Genomic DNA, 21,782 nt, shown 5'->3' on the forward strand with positions numbered 1-21,782 from the left:
CTCGAGGTGAAGGGGACCTTCTTTTTAACCCCCGGGCCTTGACTCGAGTGTCTACGACATGTTGAGAGTGGTCGACCAGCGTTGAACCCTCTTAAGCTACCTTTGGCACCAAGTCTGCCAGAACAGAGGCCCTCGCTATGCATGTAGCGAATCAGAAATGGGAAATGAGGGGCTCGGTGAATTAAGACAGAATAAGGGTTGGCTGTCAAAAAAACCTCGGATATATATATATATATATAATATATATATATATATATATATATATATATATATATATATATATATCACACACACACACACACACACACACACACAGTCCTTTCACTGGACAACATCATGGCCACGCTTGCGGGCTGCTGCGGTTGTGTTTCTTCATTACCGCGCAGTCTCCAGTTCCCCGAGCTCCTCGCGAGCGCCGAAAGTAGATCCGCGCTGCCATTCCTCTACGCGTTGCGCAACCCGCCAAAGCCTTCATCGCAGTCGCCTTCTTTCTTTCCCCGCCAACCGTTTTCTCCTCGATTCCTCGCAAATCGCGGTGATGAGTCTCTGAGGCGCACTTAGCCAAACGCGCGCTCTCGCTCTCGAAAGGGGGGCTACGCCCAGCCGCACACCCGCGCTGGCCGCCACACCCGTAACGCCTCGGTAGAACGTGAGACCCCGAGATCCATTTCTTGGCTCTCCGTTCAGCGCCAGCCGGTTGGCTGTTCAAGACTTGGGACGCTGACGTTTCTCTGTCCGGCTCGACTGTTAACTCGGTGCTCGATACGTTTAGTTCTCCTCGTTGGCGCCTTTCCAGGCCTTCTACTAGTCTCGGGGGTGTGGCTCCCGATACCTTCCCGTTTTCGGTTCGTATTTTCCCTGGCTTCCCCTTGTCCTCCTCCGACGGGGCAGCGGGGCGGCTTTTGATTGGCCTCCTTTGTTTCTCTGGGCGATTAATCGGAACAGCGCCTACCTCACTTCTCCTGCTTCGCCCCCCGTTCCTTTTCCCTCGCGGCTTCTTTGTTTGTTCGTCCCTAGACCATTCTTCGCCTTTGTCTATTCGCCGCTCCTTCTCGGCCTTGGTGGCCGCTCCGTCTCGCCCCATTTCTTTCGCACTGCTCATTGTCCAAAAAAAAAAAAAAAAAAAGACCCGGGAGGATAGCTTGCCGCGCCTTTGCTCTCGAGCTGTCCCCGCGCCGTTCTTTTCTGCAAATGAAACGGTCAAGCGTCGTGGGGGAGTTGTGGTGGGAAGCGTGGTTGAGAGAGAACTGAATTTTGACAGCAGTTGTGTGTAGGGCGGGCTCTTAACAAAAAAGCAAAAGAAAACGTGAAGGTCCTGTTTTCCTTTTGTTCTCGTTTTATTTTACTTTTTTCTGGCTTTCGAGCAAACTTCGCGCTTAAGCCCGAATCATTTTAGGTGCATCCATGGACGACAAAAAAAAAACAAAAAAATGTCCGTTAGGTGTACTTGTGTGCACGTCTGTGGCGCATAATTACCGGAAAGTTCTCTCGGCCGTTAACCGTTTCCGTCCTCGCACTGGGCATCTTCCGTGATTTGGAGCTGAGCCGGAGCTTAGCTCAGACAAGCGACCGACGACAGCGCGGGTTTCGATTTCCTAATGTCCTACAAGTGCTGTTGCATTGCATACCTGCGACACGAGCGCGGTGTTCCGTAGTTCCGCGTTAGCTTGTTGCTCGCTGCAGGCGTTGCGGGAACTGTAGGCGTAGTTGCCGCTTTTCGCGGTGACTTGGCTGTTCCGGGTTTTGCGTTTAACCATTCCTAGTAACTACTTCGCTTTTGCTTGTTGCTTGTTTTATCGCGCGAGTCTCTGGGCAAAGGTTGTCTGCTGATATTTCGCTTGTCGCCTCCTCCCGTTTTCTCGACGAGCTTTGATGCTCCCGTATTCCTTTGAGGGAGCTTTGCCTTTGTTCTTCGGGTAATGGTCTCTCGGGGCTGTGCGGTGGCGATTACTTTCGCGTATGCGATCCCGTCTCTCCCTTCCTCCCTCTCTCCCTCCCTCCCTCCCTCCCTCCCTCCCTCCCTCCCTCCCTTTCTCTTCCAAGCTTTCTCTGCCACTGCATCGTGGCCGCTGCTCCCTTGGCTCCCATTCTGGGTAACCTGAGGCCTTCGTCGGGTGCTGGTGTTATATGCCCGAGCCGAGACTGATTGGGAAGGATTTCCCTAGGGATGCTGAGGGGAGCGAATGGTCCGAACAAAAGGCTTCCCCTACGACCCATGTGAGGGCCAGAACCTCCGGCAGTTGCGAGTAGAGTGCGCGGCCTCGGAGGCCTCGCCAGTTTTCGTCTTGTCAAGTTGTTGTGAGCCACGGGACAACCTCTACTCATGATAGTCTTCTATATACCCGTCGGTCGTTCGGAACAGCGCGTTTTTTTTTTTTTTTTTTGTTTTTTTTTTTTTTCGTGCCCGTAACGTGTTAACCCAGCTCATGTGTGTCTCGTTAATGTTCACGCGACCTCCCTGGCATTATTTCCCCGAGGGATACACCCTGTCTCTGAGCCTATTATTGTCACGGAGCTCAATTTTTTACAACGTCGCATCGAGCTCATTTGTCCTACCGGCTTCTCTATTTCCGGATGTGAATCGGTTCAACTCTGATGAGTGTCCGGTGCAGTCGCCGAGACATTTATGACGCCCCTCCTTACATCCTTGCGAACGCCTTATCCGGCGGTATTTGGCTTCGGAGTGTTTTCGTGCTACTGCCTACCCTGCGAAGCCCGAGAGCGTTCTTTTTTTCCTCCTCTTTGTAGATTGGTGGCCGGGGTTGCTGAGTTTTGTCGTGAAGTGTGGTGTGTGGAGGAATCGCAGAATTGTTTGTGTCACGTGTTGGTATTGTGAGGGAAAAAAGCAACAAATTCTGAGCCGTAGATGGGGCGACGCTGGCTATGAGGTCAACGACGGATCCGGTCAAAGATAACAGGACGTTGTTGACGTTATGCATGCCTCCGGATCTTGGCCCGAGATAGCCCTAGAAGGTGACGCTTGTGAACGCCGATAAGGTGGCTTTAGAGAGCATAGACCTGAAGCTCTCGGTAGCGCAAGCTTTTGTGTTCGGTAATGCTAACGCGCAGTTTTCGACCGCACTCGTGCACAAGTTCAGAACTGCAAAAAATTTGCCACGCCTTTCTCAAGGAAGTTGAGAGAAGCGCGAACGCCAAAAGTGCGTCCAACCTTCGCTGAAAGTGCGTCCAATCGATCGCCTGACATTCAACGAAGAACGAGCCCATGCGACTATTTTTCGCGCACTTGAGTGAACGCATCTACGAACGGTGTAAATGTATACCGATGCTTGGTTTGAGATAAAGGTATACACTATTGTGGCGACACCGTCGTCATCGTAATCATCAGCGCCACAATCCTCATCAGCGGTGCCTGGCGCCTCGCAAGAGATCGAACGCGACTGCGCAGCCGGGCGGTAGCTCATCTTCGCCGCTCCCACTTCTGGCCGGGCCCACGCTCTCCAAATACATGTAGGAAGCCGCATCAGCCGCATTAACCGAGTCTGCTTCATGGTCGCTTCTTCATGGTCGCTGGGTGTGTTGTGTTATCTAGAACTGCGTTCCTTATTCGCGATGTTCACGTAACCGTTTTGGCGCAGAATCTCGGTTCTATGCACGCGCAGTGTGTGCAGATATCTTATCAGAGCTTTTCGGTCTACCAACCGGTTTATGGGAAAATGCATTAGTTTCTTGACAGGACGCCATCGGTCCCACCAAAAAAGCTTTTTAGCTTTGACCCTCCGCCGAAGCGGCGGACCCGGGGATCAACCCGCGCACTCGTTTCGGAAGGTGAATGCGTCCAATGTGGGATATATTGCCTTCTTTTTCTCACCTAGTTCGTATGTCATCGCTGCAGTAGTTTATAGGCAGATTAAGCACGAAACAACTCACGTGAACGGCGCGTGTCGTGTTCGAAGCACTCGCAGTAACGCGCTCTTGCGCCGCGCTGTGGAACAACCCGCTACGGTGTCGAGGTTCAGCGGCGACTTTCGTTGTCGTTCTTGAGTTGTACTCCAGCGCAGTTTATTTGTCGGAAAAAAAGGTTTACTGAGGGGCTTGTTCGTACATTTTAGCTTCAGAAAACAGCGCAGCAGACGGGACTGAGGAAGAGACAGACAACACTGACTCTGACGAACGACTGTGCGCATTTTAAGAGAGAGAGAGAGAGAGAGAGAGAGAGAGAGAGAGAGAGAGAGAGAGAGAGAGAGAGAGAGAGAGAGAGAGAGAGAGAGAGAGAGAGAGAGAGAGAGAGAGAGAGAGAGAGAGAGAGAGAGATGATTAGGGAGAAAGAGGAATAAATTTTTTTATCTTGGATTTTATTTTACTTTCAAAAAGTACCGTCAACCTCTCTGAATTTCCTATTTACAGGACCCTGTAAATATTTCTTTTCATACCCCTGACTTTTGGCTGATCCCCTGTTTGGGTATGTGTCATTCACCAAGGAACATCATCACGTCATCATCATTATCAGAAGATTCCACGTTGGAGCCCACATTTGTAGAGAAGCCATTCGCTGTCGCCGTGGCCCAGTTCATTCGCTCCTTCGTCCGCCGTCACCGCGGCTTTCTTCGCTGTCCTGGGTGAGCGCGGGACTCCGACGCCTGGGTTGGGAAAGTCTACGCTCTCGCGTCGACTGCATCGAGGTTCCCCGGGGTCGAGATAAGCTTCCGCGCACTTTGCAGAGCTCTTGGCGACTGGATGCGCAGCTGTCCGGTTGCGTAACGGCATCCTCGTGCGCAGTGTGTATTGCCGCAAACATGTCTTGTTCTTATTTTAAGTGCGGAGCACTTTAGGGGCCGGCTTGTCGTCGTAGCTAACGCGTAGCCATGAATAGAAAATACAACCTCGTTTAATTTGTAAGAACTAGGATTCAGTATCTCACTCAGCTCCATTCAGCTACAAAATATGTTTTTTTAACGAAAAAAAAAAGCAAGAAGTATTTAAAAACTTTCAAATTTTGCGCCACAGGGACGTGTTATGAGCAAGAATGACGTCATACGGGCCAACAATAAAGCACAATTTTCAGTGCGTTAACTGCGCGTTAGCATTCAAGTGATGCGGTCAAATGGCACCAGAGGCTCCATTACAGACGTCCCGTCATGTGTCGTCGCGACAGGTCAGTTAGGCGGCCGCCAATCGCACAAACAAGGTTCCGTGACGTCATAGAAAAGCTCCGGGAAATTGGCTAGGGGGTCGCGACTGCTTCACACGTTTCTTTAACATCTCCGTTATTTGTTCGAAGATTGCGATGATATTGGTATCATTGTCATCGGGACTAAGAAGTCTTTCTAATAAACCCAACTTGTATTTTGTCTTCATGGCTCCTTTAAGGCGACGTTACGCACCCAAACCTAGGCTTCGAAAAGATCACCGCTTCCCCTGGTCGGGGTCGAACCTGGGTCCATCGCGTTGCGAAGCCGATGTCAAGCCCATAGCGCCACACGGGTACACCATACCCTTATGCAGAGTGTTGGGGGTGATCTTTGCGCTGCGTTGTTTCCACGGAGGCTGTCGTTGCTAGGGCACAAATAAGTAGAGTATTGGAAGTGGAAATATTGCCGCCAGCCGGCACATTAGAGGGTAGGGATATTTTGCCGGCACTGTCTTCCGATTGGCTGTTCATGCTTACTTTATTGTGACTGGTAGGTCTGTTTCTGCCAGGCGCGGAGTCAAGCGAGGTTAGCGTGGCGCAGTGGTTGCGACTCTGGTTTCTGGTCGTGAAGTCGTACGTTCAAACCCATGTTCTTCCGTGTTTTTTTTTTTTTAACTTTGTTCATTGTGATTTTTATCGCCTCCTTCGCTGCGTTTATTTATTTACAAACTCGGTTCTTTTGCGGTACTCTGTCTTTATTATTTAGTCGGGACCTGCATTTACGTGTTCCGTTAGGTTTGGTTTAGGTAGCACCTGCCTTTACTGGTTGGGTTAGGTTAGGTTTAGGTTAGGTAGGATTGGTTGGGTTAAATGTTTGCTTAAATAGGGAGCGAACGTATTGCCGTGGTTGGGGCTGCCTCGTGCCTTTTAGTTTTCTTTTTGGCGTCCTAAGATGGTGGAGCCACCGAATTTCGCTAGGAAATCTCGTTTTGAGATAACAATGAGGCGTAATGTGTACTGCTGTTTGCTGCTGCTGCTGCTGATACCGTTTTGCGCCATTTCTATGTCCACTTGTAATTGACCGATTTTTTTTTATTTGCGTCGCTTTTTTTTAATTTCTTTTGCGTCTTAATGCCTGCCAACTTGCGCCCGCAGGATGGTGAGCTGGGCTAGTTGGTTTACATGCATGACGAAACCTTAAAAAAAAAAAACGCGCAACACTGAAAAACGTAAATCGGACAGAACGACAAACCGCGCGCTCGCCCTGTTCTGTCCGATTTACGTTTTTCAGTGTTGCGCGTTTTTTAAGGTTTTGTCGTACCTACTAACTTAAAGGTCCCTTTTATCTTTATCTGGGGGAACACACTAGTACAGTGGACACAAGCGTGGTGGTGATGATGGTGATGGTTATGATGCCAAAAGATGTTTTATTAGCTGACGCGCCAGCACCTCGTATTCATCTTTGTAGACACTCAACTTTAAGATTGTCCTCTCCGTGTATGCATGCATGTGTATATTTACCTTCGCGGCTGCTAACAACGTGTTGCTTTGGAGTGCAAAGCACGAGACGAAACAAAGAAGGGAAACAGCAGACTACAAAAATACTTTTTTTTTTTCGTCTTTGTCAGCTCGCAGCGAGTATGATTTGTCCGGGACAAAGCCAGCTCCCCCGCAACATATGACGTGGCCGGCCTTTCTTTCGGCGGTGAATTTCCTCGCGTTCGATCTGTATCTGTACCCGTGGCGGCAGACTTCCGAAGGGCGATTCGCCCTCCCCGCATGTTCCGCCGGGACGACGTCCATACGTGTTATTAGGTGGAAACTCGGGGCTCGTCGTCGCCGCCGCGATAACGTTTTCCCCCCAGCGCTGTTTCCTCTGTCCATTACTCCGGCTTGAACCGTGCGATGCTCCTCCGCCAAAGCCGGTTCGATTTCTATGCATCGACCATTCTTCGTCCATCGCCGGCTTCCTGCTGGAACTTTGCCGTTCGATTCTTTTCCCCTCCCTTCCCGTCGTCTCTGTTGTAGTGTCCGAACAATGCGCCGATCCCTTTCTCCTGTTCCCACCCGCGTTTACCCCCCCACCCCGCCTGCCGCCGCCTTTATGCGAGTCGCCGATATATCGGTCCGGGTGAAATTGAGACCCCGGCTCGATAAGAAACAAAAGGACAGGAAGGTGGGGGTCGATGTCAAATTGTGTTCCTTTCTATTCTCTGTTTCTTTTTTTCTTTTTTCTTCTGACGCTTCGTGTTATATTTTCGTTCAACTCGATTCGAGACGCGGTGAACGAACTGCGCTCGTATCCAACCCCGGTGTGTTGTCGCACCTGTCCGATCCCACCCGCCGCGGTGGCTCAGTGGCTCAGGCGCTGCGCTGCTTAACACGAGGACGCGGGTTTGATTCCCGGCCGCGGCGGCCGCTTTTCTGATGGAGGCGAAACGCAAAAGCGCCCGTGTGTTCGAGATTTCGGCGCACGTTAATGATCCCCAGGTGGTCAAAGTTAATCCGGAGCCCTCCACTACGGCGCGCCTCATCGCCTGCGTTGCGTCGGCGCGTTAAACCCTACAATCACCTGTGCGATCCCGCGCTAGCCGCGCTGTGGCATTGCGAACGCGAAGCACCGGACTTTGCCGATTTAAAAGCGCGTGAAGTAAGACGTTTGTCTAGGTTTGCTGTTGCGCTCGTTGCGAGGAACTTTCTTCCCGTTCTCGCGGGCCTGTTAAAGAAGCAGCAGCTTCCCGAGGAGGCGAACTGTTGTCGGAAAATAACCGTTACTCGGTGTATGCTCGCGTGTGAAGCGTGACTAGCGAATTTTTCGCTTCTACTAGGACAAGCCGTAACAAAAGTTGCAGAAGCTCGCGAGCGGGAATATGTAGCTCTGCTGTACGCCGGGATGCCTTAAAGTCTGCTTTACTGCGCATGAATTGCTGGAAAGTCATTTTCTTCGGGCCAAATTTAAGCAGTCTTGTATCAAGACTGGGAAAGCCCCGGGGCCCTTTTTGGGGCCTGGGTGTACAATGCAAAACCTTATGATTTTGCGTTGTACACCCAGCCTCTCACGCCCCGCTACACGGCCAGCCTCTCTAAAGTCGGCTTCACTACATACACGTGCGTATTGCTGCGAAGACTATTTTGGGGGCTGTAGAAAGAGAACATCCCAGAATGAAGGCCCGAGAGCCCTCTATAAACACCCCCACAAGACTCTATGCACACCTAACGAAGCGCTATACATCGAGCCTGTCTAAAGACTTTCACTTCCAATATATAAGAAGTATGTACCAAAGTATGAATGTCCGAGCCGCTTCTATTAGGTGGTATTTTCGTGTGCGGCGTAAGTGTGATGCATGAAGCGTTACATGCAGACGTACGTTCCTCGTTGACTGCGCATAGAAATGCTTACACATTTAAAGGGGAAGCTGTCAGCACTACGGGCGCGCCTTGCTCACGTGTCTCTGCTTTGTACTCAAATCTCCTACCCGTCACTTTACTCTGGTGTTTCTAAGGAGACACGTAACGGCGTAAGCGTTGATGGTGGTTTGTCGCCGGTAGCATTGCGCATGTGCCTGCATAGATTCCACTGTAATCAGCTCAAACTGGGCTGCGGATTTGGTTACCGGGGTTTCTGAGGGGCGAGCCGTGCCTAGGGAAGGAGGTACGGAAGGTTTTGGAAGGTAAGTAGAGGCGAAGAGGCGCCGTAAGTGTTCGAGGTCGTTTTAAACTAACGCAGTTACCTTCCACAATGCGAATGTTTAAGCGAAGCAGCTTTTCCGTCAGCCGCACCCCCATCCCCTTCCCCCACCCCTCACCTTCCCGTTGCCAAACTTTTGGCAAACCCCTGTTCACCTTGTGTTACTATGTGTGGAAATGGGTTCGCGATTACTTAACCGCTCTCTCTCCCTCCGTATCGCAGGGCTGCAACAACCCGATGGTGGTGAAGTTCGCCGACACGCAGAAGGAGAAGGAGCAGAAGCGGCAGCAGCAGGTCATGACCAACCTGTGGACCATGGCCAACTTTGTCAACCTCGGCACCGTCACTCCGCAGCAGTACCTCGCCGTGAGTACTAGCAGCAGCAGTTGTTACGGGAACGGTGGTAGTAGTGGTAAGCGTACGACTGGCATGCATTGCTGCTCCGGCTATATAGGCGACACCATGCCGTGTCATGGACCATGGTCGGGAATCACTTAGCCTCTCTCTCCCTCTTCTTCCGTGCAAAGGCGCACCCTTGCGTTCACTTCCGGGTTCATTTCCGCCCTGCCAGGTCGAAAATGAGGGAACGCTTTTCGTTCTTCCTCGCGTCTCGTTCGCTGCCGGGGTCGCGAGGATTGCGGTCGACGCTGAGCGCTTCTTGGTCGTTGCGCTGCCTGGAATCAGCGAGCACGAACTGAAACTTGGGATAGTTGCTGGAGGAGGAACGCACTTTACGGTAACCGAGATTTTCCGCCGACGGGGCCCATGGCGGTGAGGGGTCTTCTCCGTGCAGAAGTCCCTCCTAGGCGGTCGCCGCCAGCCGAGCACTCATGACCAGCCGAATGTTGGGATCTGAGCTGGCCAGCATAGAGGGGGGAGGATGGGAGTAAGGGAGGGGAGGGATTAGGGAGCATTGCCAAATAACGGGGTAGATGGAGCAGGGCTTGCGGCAGGATTTGAAAGTGGCGAGGCGGGTATGCGTTTGTTAGAATGCGGCGGTACCTTGTAGCCCCTTCCTTGGTCAGTTTACCGTGTGGCGGTGGTATAGGGTACGCCGTGTCACGGGTTAATGATGTAGAATATCTTTATGTCCAAAAAATCGGCGGCAAGTGTTGCTCGGGGTGTTCCCGGTAGATAAAGCTCGCGGCCGGTGGCATGAACCGTCATATTTTCCTCTGCAAACTTATGTCCCGGGGTACCGAAGTAATTTAAAAAGAATTTAAAAAGATTGATCCCGGATGCGTTGTGAATGTGCCCAAACGTTCGCTCCGTTTCTGGCGCTACTCCTCCCCCGTATCTTCGCCCCGCCACGGGTCGCGCATCGGGTACGCGAAGGCCTTCGGGGCACCACTGCCTGCGCCTTCGACGGCGGCGACGAACCAGGAGGCGGTCTTCTCCGACCGCCTCAAGCTACGTTCCTATCTTCTACTACCACCCCTCAGCCGTTCGGGTAACTTCATTTCTTCCTTTCAAGTTTCCCGCCTCTGCTTGCTTTCTTCGCCGCGATCAGCTTTCCTTTTCCTAGGGGGCTCCTCGACTCCCTGATTGTCACCACCTCCGTTTCGCGTGTATCGCCGTTTTCCCTTCTCTTTTCTCTTCCTTTTTTCCCGCGATCGTCTGACGAGCCTGCCTGCGTGGGGTGTAAGCACAGTTCGGCTTTTTGCTTTTTCGCTCATTTTTTTCGCCCCTGTACGGTTCCCCTCAATGTTCGCTCATCACCGCCGGTGTGGAAGAGAGCGCAGTGGGGTTGACGTCGTCTGTGGGAGCTAAAGCTGCGTGATTGCGTCCGCGCGATAGGCTGGGAGAGAAATGACGTCAGAGTGCGGAGTCCCAAAAGGGCCAATCGCCAGCTGAGGGAGCTACGGGGATACAAGCAACCCCCCTCCCTCCTTCCCCTACATTTCCGCAGCTTTATGGCTTTTTTTGGTCTTTCCTCCAATTCTGGGAGTGTTGTCGCCCTCGGGCAGCGCCTCGATTGCGTGCCCCCTATCTATTTCCTCGTCATTGCTCTTACTTTATTTTTGTTTCGGTTTGTCGCTTGGTTGCGGGTACCATTTGCGAAGAGTGGAGTTTTTACTACGTCGTTGTTGCCATTTTACACAAAAATAAAGACAAAGAAGCCTATATTGCGCGCAGAGCGTTTGGAGGTCTGTTCGTATTCGCTTTTGTTGTGTTATTGTGCGCTCTTGAATGGTGTGTTGGGGTGGCGACTTATTATCAGCTAGGGATTATACAGACGACACATTCCTTTGCACCCATCATATTTTTTAGCCGACGAACCCATGTTTTCTAGTCAGCGTGTTTTTAAGTTTTTAGCTGAGGTGAACTTTCTGCAGCTCTTGTCATATCACGTGTAATCATCCTGGCCCTATACACCAGCCATCTCCATTGTCTTGTTTTGCATCGCTTTATTGTCTTTTAGTCACATGTTCTAGTATTTACGGTCTCATCACAATTCAGTAACTTCTTTTTGGCGCTCTTTGCCCATAGTCGGCCTTGCGCCAATAAAACCCAATTATCATCATCGATCAGGGATCGTGTTCGTGCATGTCGTAATGTATATTTACGCCCAAATAAACGTGCCGGTTTTCGGGATAACAAGCTTGTCGCAGCAGCCAACCGGTCCCTTTTGAGAGCGCCTTGCCGAATTGCTTCGCCCGCTCACCGTTAGGGGTCGTGCGACGTTGCGCGCGTGCCGGTCAACCCACTTGAGACCGGCACGTGTCCGACGAAGGGTCGTCGCTCCAAAAGCGGACAGACAGACTCGGTGAATTGCAAAAGCGGGAAAGCTTAATGAATGCATTCTACAGAGTGCGGCAACCCACGACCGTGATTACCCGCTTTCTAGCGGAGATATATCGGCCGCTCTCCTTGTTCGCGGTGCTGCGTAGCAACACGATGCGGACTGGAAAAGCCCGCGCCGGACGCAGTCTGCAGGGTCTGTCGACATTTGAGAGGCCCTGCCTTCGCAAGTTGGTTTCGTGTTTCGGGCGGACGGTCATATTCGGTGTAGTTGTGTGTGTATCGATCGCCGGCTTGCGCGAAACTTGGGCACGGTTCGCAACGTCCATCAACTACGTTGACCTTGCTTCCATTTGCGTCTCTTGCTTAATATTTACTCTTAACGATTGGTACAGTTTTAGTAACGTCGTGAAGGGCACGCAACAGAGCGGCGCTAACCAGTGCTGCAGCGATGTCGTGACTCGCGGCAACGACTGCATACGCGCTCTCACTGCGCTGCATATTACTAAAACTGTTCCGTAGCCTCGTTCTCAGAGGCATTTCAGGCGTCTCCCTTTACTGCTGTCTTTTTTTTTTTTACCCTGCACGTGGAACACGCCATGCTTGCGCTGTCCACGCCAACATGTAATCAGTAGCCTCTCTCTTTTAAAGCGAAGCTGTAGTGTTCTCTGTGGTGGCATCTGTAACGCGAAAAACCCCTGCAGGAAAGCCAACTTTCTCTGACGATGAGGATGAATGATCGTGTGTGAAGTGAAAGGGGGAAAAAACGCTTCAGTGGCCGAAATCGAACCTAAGTCCCCCATCGCGTTATAATACGGCGTCCATTGGATTGCTCCATTTCGATACGGTCGAAACTCAGCCCAAACGCGGACGACAACCGAGAGAGAGATAGAGAGATGAAACGTTTATTATTAGAAAAAAAAGGAGGTGGCGCGATTGTCTTAGGGGTGGTGCCCTCTTTCCAGGGCCCCTGACTCTTCTGCTCCTCTCCGGGCTCGAAGAATTAAGTCCTTCCGAATCCCGAAGTCAGAGCTGGCCAGAGAGAGAGAATAACTTTATTGTGTGCCCGGTGGGAAAAGGAAGAGGTTGGCTGGCCAGAGCTGCCTCCCATAGCGCGACCGTATTTCTGGGGTTGTTTCCTGAAGGCCAGGTGATAGGGCAGGCCCATGTTGCGTGAAATAAGTTGGAAGGGTTTCCGCATTTATTGCATGCGTCTGTGTGTGTTTGAGACGACAACCGAATAATCCGTCACGAGAAACCTTTGCGTTCAACCATCGTCGTCGTGAAATAAAAAGGTACGTGATTTTTTTTTTTCTTTTTTTGCGCCATGAATTATACCTCCTGTTTACAAAAGTATTTCGGGCTTTGATGTTCGCGTTGTTCAGCGTTTCACACTTTGGGTTCCGACTTAGAAATCGTGTGTGATGTTCAGCAATCTCGCCTCAATGAATAATAAAAGCACCACACGGAACAAACATTGCAGGATCGCTGTAATTTACTGCTGTAAAGCAATGTGGAAGAACTCGCGGTGTGCGAACACGAGCGTGGGGTGATTGCACCGCTCTTACACGCGCTCCTCTCTCTCTCTCTCTATCTCTCTCTCTCTCTCTCTCTCTCTCTCTCTCTCTCTCTCTCTCTCTCTCTCTCTCTCTCTCTCTCTCTCTCTCACGTATACTATATACGATTATAGAAATAAATACAGAAAGGAAAACGTAACGCACAGGATAGTCAGCAGTTTGACGGTCTTTTTTTTTTGGGGGGGGGGGAGGATAAAGATAACCACTTATGTTAGGCAAGAAAGGGGAGGGAAAACACGCGCCTCAGGTGGGAACCGAACCCACAAGCTTCAAATTGTGCCTTAATTCGGCTACGGGAGCCGCTGTGTCCCTCCCCCCCCCTTCCCCCCCAGCACACACACTCTTCTCTTAGTGTAACCTACGCTGGGGTGGTAGAGCAGAAGAGGGCGGTAACCCGAAGGCTACAGGTTTGGTCCCCACCGTGTCCACGCTTTCTTTCTCTTAGCTTTTTGAAGGTAGGCGTCTTTATTCGGAAAAAAAACAGTTAAAGTTTGGTCGACTGGTTTATTCGAAGCATAGTCGTCGCGTCAAGTTTAGCAAATCCTTTGGAACCACGTGTGCGGCCCTAAAAACCCCTCTTCCACCCTTCTTTCCGCCGTTGCCGCCACGTTTCCCCGTCTCCTCCCTCCCGTGTGCCCTTCCCCATCTCCCTACTGCGTGGCTTCTCTCGTCTCTCTCCCGTCTCCGGCTCGCAGACGACGAACGTCGTAATGGGACCGAGGCTTCATTCGCACCTGCCTGCCACTCCTTGATTGCCGTCACGTATTCTTCCCTCCGCCCTCATTTCCCAATTTCCCTCGTTTCGCGCCATTTGCGCCTCTTTCCCGTCGCTTTGTTTTCCCTCCCGCGGCCATTTGCTTCCGAATTACGGGACTTCGTTTCTCCCCTTTTTCCCCCAACCTGGCGCATCTCCGCTGAATTTCGTCTGCGTGCGCCCCCCTTTCTCTCCCGTTTTGGCGCGAAAAGAAAGAAAAGGGGAAAAGCCCCGCGCGGTGGCTATTGGCTGCACTTTGAGAAACGAATTTGGGGACGCCCCGGGCAGATGTCGCCGCCAGCGACTGCGATGGCGCGGGTGGCGTAGGGAGCTCTCCCGCCGCTCGCTAAATTGCGCTGTAATGAGTTCCCTGAAAGAAGCCGTGGGGGAGGGAAGATTGGGGAACGAAACGCAAGTGGGGAAATGCAACTTGCTCCTTCTCTCGTTAGGATGGCGCGCGGGCACTGGTGGCAAGCAAGAAGAAGAGGGATTGGGGACGCGGGTGAAACGGGGGTTGCTGGGGAGAGGACGAGCGAACCTCGTGCGATGAAGACGTTGTCGAAGAAATTGTGTTCAAGTGGGAGCTAAGAACTTCACCCCTAATTTTTCTCCCTCTCTCCCTCACTATCTCTCTCTCGCATTCGAAAGTTGGGAAAGTTGCGCAGCCGTGATCCTATTGAGGCGTGATTGGGTGTAGCGTCGCCTGTTCACGTGTTTCGTTTTATTCGTTCTTCGAAACTGGCGCTCGCTCGTTTCGTGCGAATGTTTTAGTGTATTCGTACTCTTCTGTGAATGTGAGAACTATTTTATTTTTCTACTCTTGCCCCGTGTCCCACTGCTGTCTACGGTGACTCGAATGACTCGGCGAAGGGGGTGGGAGGTTTGGAAGAATGCGGAGAGGGGGAAATAGGGAATTTTCGGGAATGAAAGCTTATTTTCTGAAGGACGGGAAAAAACTGAGAGAATGTGTTTAAAACCTAAACGAGTTCCCGACAGCTTTATGATGATGAGGGGACACTAAGCGAGGGGGCTGTCGTCTGCAGCCTGGCACCGCGCAGCCTCATCCCAGCCGATTACAGCCCACTGCCGTCGTCTCTAATACTTTAAAATCCACCGTGGCCTAGCTCCCCTCATTTCTCTCTCCCTCTCCCTCGTTGATTTTACCTAAATGATCGCGAGGACGGGTGGGAGTCTTGCCTGCCACCGTTTCCTTTTCACCCCCACCGTGTTCCCTTTTTTCCCGCCGTTATTTGCCCCTATTTTGGCGTAGCCAAATCACTTCCAGACAGCCGGCGCTGTCGTGTCTCGCTCAGGCGGCCGCCATCTTTACTCGCTCGCTCCGGCGAGGCAAATGGGGCGCACGCAGACGTGGGGAAAATCCGCGCGTCCTTTTTTGCACACTGCTCCCTAATGGGGGACGTTGGTTTCTCCGGTGGGAGCGAAATCGCATTCCAACGTGACTTGCACCCTCACGCCGCGTCGTGTTCCGCCTACGCGGAGCTCGTTTACATCCGGGCGATTCGCGTTCATTCACTTGGCCCTTTGTTTCCCCAGCATTTTTTAGGGAAGAGGATGAGGGTGTCGTTTCCCCGTCGTGTTATGTGCCCCTTTATCCCTCTTGGGGGTTGGGGAGGCTTTGTTCTCCAGCCCCTTACGCTCACGAACGCGAAAGAACTGCACGCGCCCCTGCTTCCCCGTGGCCTTTTTTTTTCGTGATGTATTCACCCAAATCGCAGTTTTCTGCCCACCCAGTCTGTGGTTGGTTCCATCCATCCCTAAGCTCTTCCCAGTTTCTTTTTTTACAGATCACGCCGCGAAATAAATATTGTTTAAATTGAAAGCTAAAATACTTACGTCATTTTTTGCTGCGGCGAGCTTGTCAGAGGTGTATGTCTTGTTTACCATTTTCGGGTGACTAAAACTCCACCTTTGGTGCCGCCTACGAAAACGCGCGTTCACATTTTCTCACGTTCTTCCTGTTGCTTTCCCTCTGCCTTACCCGTCGCCCAAGTGAAGCCGAGTCTCCTGTAGACTAGGTTTTTTAACCCTTTTGGCCCTGGCGGTGTCAACTGACGCCATCACATAAAAGTTCCTTTAGTGCATAGAGAACGAAACCAAAACTGCTAGTTTTCTGCGAAATTGTTCCTCAAAGATGCTTATTGCGGTGGGCACCACGTTTGTTTCGTTTTAGCGGAGCTGCGCGCTACAAAGAAGCAGCTCTGCTGAAGACAAAATGAGGACGTTGAGGCTAAAAAAAAAAAAAAACTGTGCTTGATTCCTCTGTCATAGTAATCGGTAAAACACGAAAGTGAAAGGGGCAGCGAAATCTGCAGCTGAGCATGATTTGCGGGTCGGTGGCTGTCTTGTGGGCGTGCTTGGCGAGCGACGCCCTGCTGGCGGGTCGTTTCGGCGAAGGTGTGCTGGCGTCATTTCCGTGACGGATATGACGTTAGTGATATCTTGGGGTATCGCGGCATAAACCACTTTCGTGTTAAAATATACAACCCGAAAAAGAACAAGCCGAAGTATAACGTACTGATGATTATGATGATGATTCCGATTGGTTTCCCTTGAAGCGGGGTGATGACGTCATCTTACCAAAAAGGACTAATATAACCATGTTTTACACTCTTGGTTTAATACTAGCGCTGCTTAGGGCAGGCACTAACGCTTATTAGGCCCGAAATAATTTCTTTTCCCTGTTACAGGTGGTAACTGTCCTAGGCAATATTCCCCTCTCTGCTTTTCGTCCACCAGCATTCTAATATTCTTTTCGTCCCCTCGACAGCCTCGAAGTTAACTTCCCCTGTGATACCCTTAAATCCTAGGGCTTCTGGACGCCCAATATTCCCTTCATGTAGATTTGGATGGATACCCTCACATTCTAACACTATGTGCCGCATAGTTTCTGTTTCTTTCCCGCAGACCACGCATACCCCATCATTTTGTGAATACTTCCCCACAAAACTCTTAGTTCGCAGGCAACCTGCTCTAGCCTCAAAAAGCAAAGCACTGCCCTGGGGATTATCGTAGAAATTTTCCTTTCTGATGTTCAATTTCTCAGCCCTGTACATCTCTAACGACGTTTTAGCTTCCATTTTTTCCCTCCATTTATTCGTTTCAATCTGCCTTGCCTCTTTTTTGGTTACCTTGGCTGTTTTGGATTCCCCACTGTTCTTTCCGTATTTCATCGTTAGCCTTCTAGTCTTTCTTAACCACTGCGTGTCCACGCTTTTCAAGTATAGGTACCTAAAAACCTTGGCTGCCCACCTTCGTTGGTCCATTGCCCTCAACCTCATCTCAAAGCATATTTTACTCTGAGCTTCTCTAACTTCAAACGACGCCCAGCCCATATCTCCCTGAACTGCTTCGTTAGTTGTTTTTCCATGCGCGCCTAAGGCCAAACGTCCTACCCTTCTCTGGTTTACTTCAAGGCTTGATAGAACGTCTGATTTTAAGCAGAGTACAGCATTCGCAAACGTGAGACCCGGAACCATTACTCCTTTCCACATTCCTCTTACTACTTCATATTTGTTATACCCCCACAGAGCTCTATGCTTCATTATAGATGCGTTTCGCTTTCCCTTAACCTTAAGTTGCTCCTCGTGAGTACTTAAGTAGTTATCCCCTTCGTTTATCCACTACTGTTTAGTACCCAGGGTTGCTTCCCCGCAAGAAGACCCTTTGTGCAGGGGTGCACCCTTTACAGGCCGATTGCTTCGTTGTACTGGCGTCACTTCCGTGACGGATATGACGTCACCGAAATATTCGTGTATCCGGGAATAAAACACTTGCGTGTGAAAAAAATAAAACAGTGCCCCTAGATGTATTCCCAAACTTGTACATACGTGCACTACAAAGCTAATTTTTGTGTGTACGCGCATGTGGTCAAAGTTTAGGAAAGCAAGCAAAAGAGATGACCCTGCTCATCACAACCATCTTAATTGCCATATATCGTAAGTAACTGCCTCATAAGTAATTCAGCTAATACGTGCATACGAACTGTATTTTTATTTGTGGGCTGATGGGCCCCTAATGTTGATGAAAACACACTAAAACATTTTTTTTTGCTGCAAATAAATATCTGGGCTGAAAGGGTTAAGCTTTGTGAGTCGAGATGACGATGGTGGGAAGTGTTTAATATTTGGCATCTCGTCAACCAAGAATAGCCGGCACTCTGTGTGCGGGCTCGGGTGCGTGTGTGTGTGTGCTGCACCGACAGGTGAATGTATCTGTCGTCAGAGTTCGAAGGTATCGGTAATGTGCTGGCGTTCCGCCGGCGCGCATGCGTAAACACACGCTCACACGCGCGCATGCACGTCCGGGGACGCGCGCTACCTATCCGTGAAACCGAATTGGGCGGCTTAATCCCGTTTGCCTTAATCCCTGGCAGCCTCTTTCGCCTCGGGTGGCTGCGCCCGTCGCCCAATCGGATCAACTTTTAATCCCCCTGCTATGAAGTGTTCTGTCTACCACCTCTCCCCACCCCTTCATCCTCCGACTGCGTGCCGAGCGTCCTCTGCCGGAGGAAGAGTTAACTCGCCCTCCTCCCTGCTCTACCGGTTCCTCAATTCCGCGTCCTCTCGTCGAGCGCTGTCCTCTCGCGGCGAGCCTTTTAGAGCACAGCCCGGAGCCATGGATCCCTTAATCTGACGACTTAGTCTGTCTCGATGTGGTGCGCTGCGTGTAGACAGACGCGCGCACACACACACCCGCCGGTGACGCGCTCTTCGTTTTATTATCCCGGCTTGCTGGGAGGCTTTCGCGCGGCTGTGCAGTACCCGGAATTAGAGGGATTGTTTAATGTCCCCTCCGTCCCCTCTCTCCGGAGCTTGTGGATGTAGCGACGAGAGCGGCGGAAGTTGGAGGCGGAAGTTTGCCGACATCGACTTTCTCGCATCCGTGGTTTGAGACGTGTCATTCCGATGTTGTTGTTATTCTTTTTTTTTTTCATTTTATTTATCTTCCGTTTGCGTTCGGCGCAGCAGAGAGTTGAGAGCACGCGTCGATTTCTTGTCTTTTTGAGTCCCCAAGTTCGCGAACCTGTCGCATTTGCCTTACATGCGGGCCTTCCCTCTAGTGGATTCTTGAGTTTCTAAGTTTGTTTGTTTATTTCGGACATCGTTTGCTACTACAGCTAGCTAACGAGCAGCGTGTTTTCAAGCCCGGCGCGATCCTCGTATCAAAAAATAAAATAAAATAAACGAGCAGCACCTATAGCGGCAGCACGAAGGGGTCGTTTACCTCTGTATACTGTTTGAAACGGAATCGCCTGCCGAGAAGCTTAAACTTCGCGAACGTTTTGGATGCGAACGCACATGACTGGATGGTTGTATCGAGTCAGTGTGGTGGGTATGCATGCACTGCAAGACTGTAGAGAAAAAGCCTACGGAGGCGGTTAAAAAAAAACAATCGATCCTCCAGCTCGATTTGGAAATGCCATTAACCTGAAAACGTTGTTCACGGCTTCACGCGCCACCTTGCTTCGCGTGTTGTGAGGGCTTTTTTTTTTTTCGTCCCCTTTATTTAGGGTCGTTTGCTTGCTCAAGACATCTTCTGCATGCTTGCGAACTGAAATTAAGAGAGACTGAGTGAAATCGAAGAAATTTATAAGGGCGACGTTAAACGTAACGTCGTTGAACTTCCGTAATGAGTCTTCCCTGTTTTTCTTTTCCTCCTCGTAATCATTGAGTTCTTTCCGATGGAGCTGCCTATTCATCGGCCCCGTCTCTCCTCGCGGCTGCCGCTGAAAAAGAACAAGAACGAAACCAAAACCTCAAGCACTGGTTTTTGGACGTGTGGGAAAGGGTTTGCGCGGGAATATTTCCGCGTGGAACAAGGAAGGTTCGTTTTGTAAGCGTAAAGCCGTGCGTGGTGGGCTGTCTTCCGTGCTGGGAAAGAGTGGAGGGGAGGGGGAGAGGGGATGCGACACACGGTCGGTCTCTCTGGAACGGCGGCGCCCGTTATCTGCTCATTAGCAGCGGAACACCAAAGAGACCCGCCGCCACGGACTCTTAATTAAGGCCGCGCCGCCACCGCCGCGCTGTCGCCTCCTCTTACAAAGGGCCTCCCGCGTTTTTCTAACTGCTCGGATGGACGCGTTGTGTAGCCGCTGCTTCCTCCTCCCTCTCCACGCACCGAAGAGAGAACCGCAGATATATATATATGAGAAAGACGTATGAATGAAGAAAAACGCTGTGGCAGCGCACGTATACTTTTCATTATCGTTGCGTTATTATGCAGCTCGTTTTTGCGTTTTGCTTTTCAGTGTGTCCTGGTTTTTGTTTTCCTTGCGATGTACAGTCGTCGAAAACAAAGGGTGATTTGCCGCGGACGGCGACGCGTTGTCCGAGAGAGACGCGATCGCAGCTGACAAACACGGCGCCAGTTTTCCCCTAGCTCGCTCGCAGCGCGTGTTCGATACGATGGTCTCTCGCGTATCTCTTTCTTTCCCTTTTTTTTTTAATTTGTCGCTGTTGTATTCGCTGCCGTATTCGATACCGTTGTATTTCGCTCGCTGTGGAGAACGCAAAAAAAAGAGAGAAAATAATGAAGCGGGAGTGACCTGAAATTCTCACGAGAGAGCCGAAGCTTTGCAAAAGAAAATGGGGGGAGAAGGAAGATGTGGAAGGGAAAATTGCGTTAAATAGTTCTTCTCTCCCCTCATCCTTTCTACGCTCTCTCCGCAGCCGTTGCATTTTCCTTTCATCCGGCCGATTATGCGCGACAATATCGTTTCCGCGAGCGGCGCGACGCTGGCTTGGCTGAGCCGTCTGTCATTCGGCGCCATTGTGAAAAGGAGGAGCGAGAAAACGAAAACGAGACTGCAATATCTTTTTTTCTCTCTCTGTAACTCTTTTGTTCTGAGGCGTTAAATGGTGATAGAAAGTTCCGAGTGCGAAAGAGAGAGAAAAAAAAATAGGTGGCAGTTTTTTGTTTTTCTCTCTTTTTCCTCATTCGCTGAGGGGGAAAAGAAAATTCTCGGCGTTCCTTTCGGGACGCGGCGGCAACGCTGTTTCGATTGGAATTAATGAGCCCCCGCGTCGCGCGCTAGCTCGAGAGAGAGAGGGGGAGAGAAAGGCACGGCAAGAGTGCCTGCGCCGCTTCTGTATGGAGCGACGTCGGTCCGCTTAACCGCTTTATTCTCATTGGCGGCGACGGCGCCGCACTCATTTTCTCTCTGGGGAAAAGAGGGAAAGCGGCTCTCTCTCCTCCCAGCTTTCACTGCTCCAGTCAGCTTATCATTGTTTCTTATCGTCTTATCCCGTTTTTGTTTGGGCAGCTCGTTCGCCCCACGAGGAGGCGACGGGATTTAATCGCCCTAGCGGATTCCAGAATTCGCTACGTCTTAATTTTTAACCGCTCCTTACAGTACTTCGAAAGTTGCCCCCCCCCCCCCCCCTTTTTTTTTTTTAAGTTACTTCCTGGAGTTATTGTCGTCGCAGGCATAGCTTGCCTTCGAGATTTGCTCGCGCTGTTACCTGAATTCCTCGGAACAGCTATAGCGTTGTTGTTTTTGTCCTACACATTACGCTGTATCTATGAAAGCAGCGCATGAGGGCGCGTTGTGCACGGTTTCTGTATAAAAGCAATCAGCGCTCGCGTGATGTAGCTGGCGTAGCAGGGAGTCACAACGCGGCCAGCGTTGTCTGACGTGAGGCTTGAGTTGGCTGATCCCGCTCCCCAGTAGAGAGAGCGCCGTTTCAGCTTGATCCGCATTAACAGCGACCCAGCGAAGGCGAACGTCGGAAGCGTGTGCCTCAAGCAAATGAATTTCAAGTATTTCGCCAAAGAAAAAAAGAAGATCGGGTAACAAAACCGGTCGTTTCTTCACAAAGCCCTACTACCAACCTTAATTAATTATGAATTGATTGCGGTAACATCCCTTTAGTTCGAACCGCAAGGGAAAGCCATCTCAGTTAGAACTAATGA

General features: G+C 50.9%; 1 protein-coding gene across 21 annotated transcripts in view; it reads left to right on the forward strand.

Moving 5' to 3' along the window:
• The window catches only part of LOC144142598 (CUGBP Elav-like family member 1-A), a 479,679-nt gene that overhangs the window by 416,796 nt on the left and 41,101 nt on the right, over positions 1-21,782 (forward strand). For all 21 annotated transcript variants that reach the window (XM_077674225.1, XM_077674223.1, XM_077674226.1 and 18 more), the window contains one exon: positions 9,000-9,143. In XM_077674225.1, coding sequence (XP_077530351.1) covers positions 9,000-9,143 — 144 coding nt within the window. The remainder of the gene's footprint in view (positions 1-8,999; positions 9,144-21,782) is intronic.

Source organism: Haemaphysalis longicornis, unplaced genomic scaffold, assembly GCF_048455015.1.
Source record: "Haemaphysalis longicornis isolate Haplotype H1 unplaced genomic scaffold, Haemaphysalis longicornis Haplotype H1 scaffold_6, whole genome shotgun sequence".
NCBI classification, from domain to species: Eukaryota; Metazoa; Arthropoda; class Arachnida; order Ixodida; family Ixodidae; genus Haemaphysalis; species Haemaphysalis longicornis.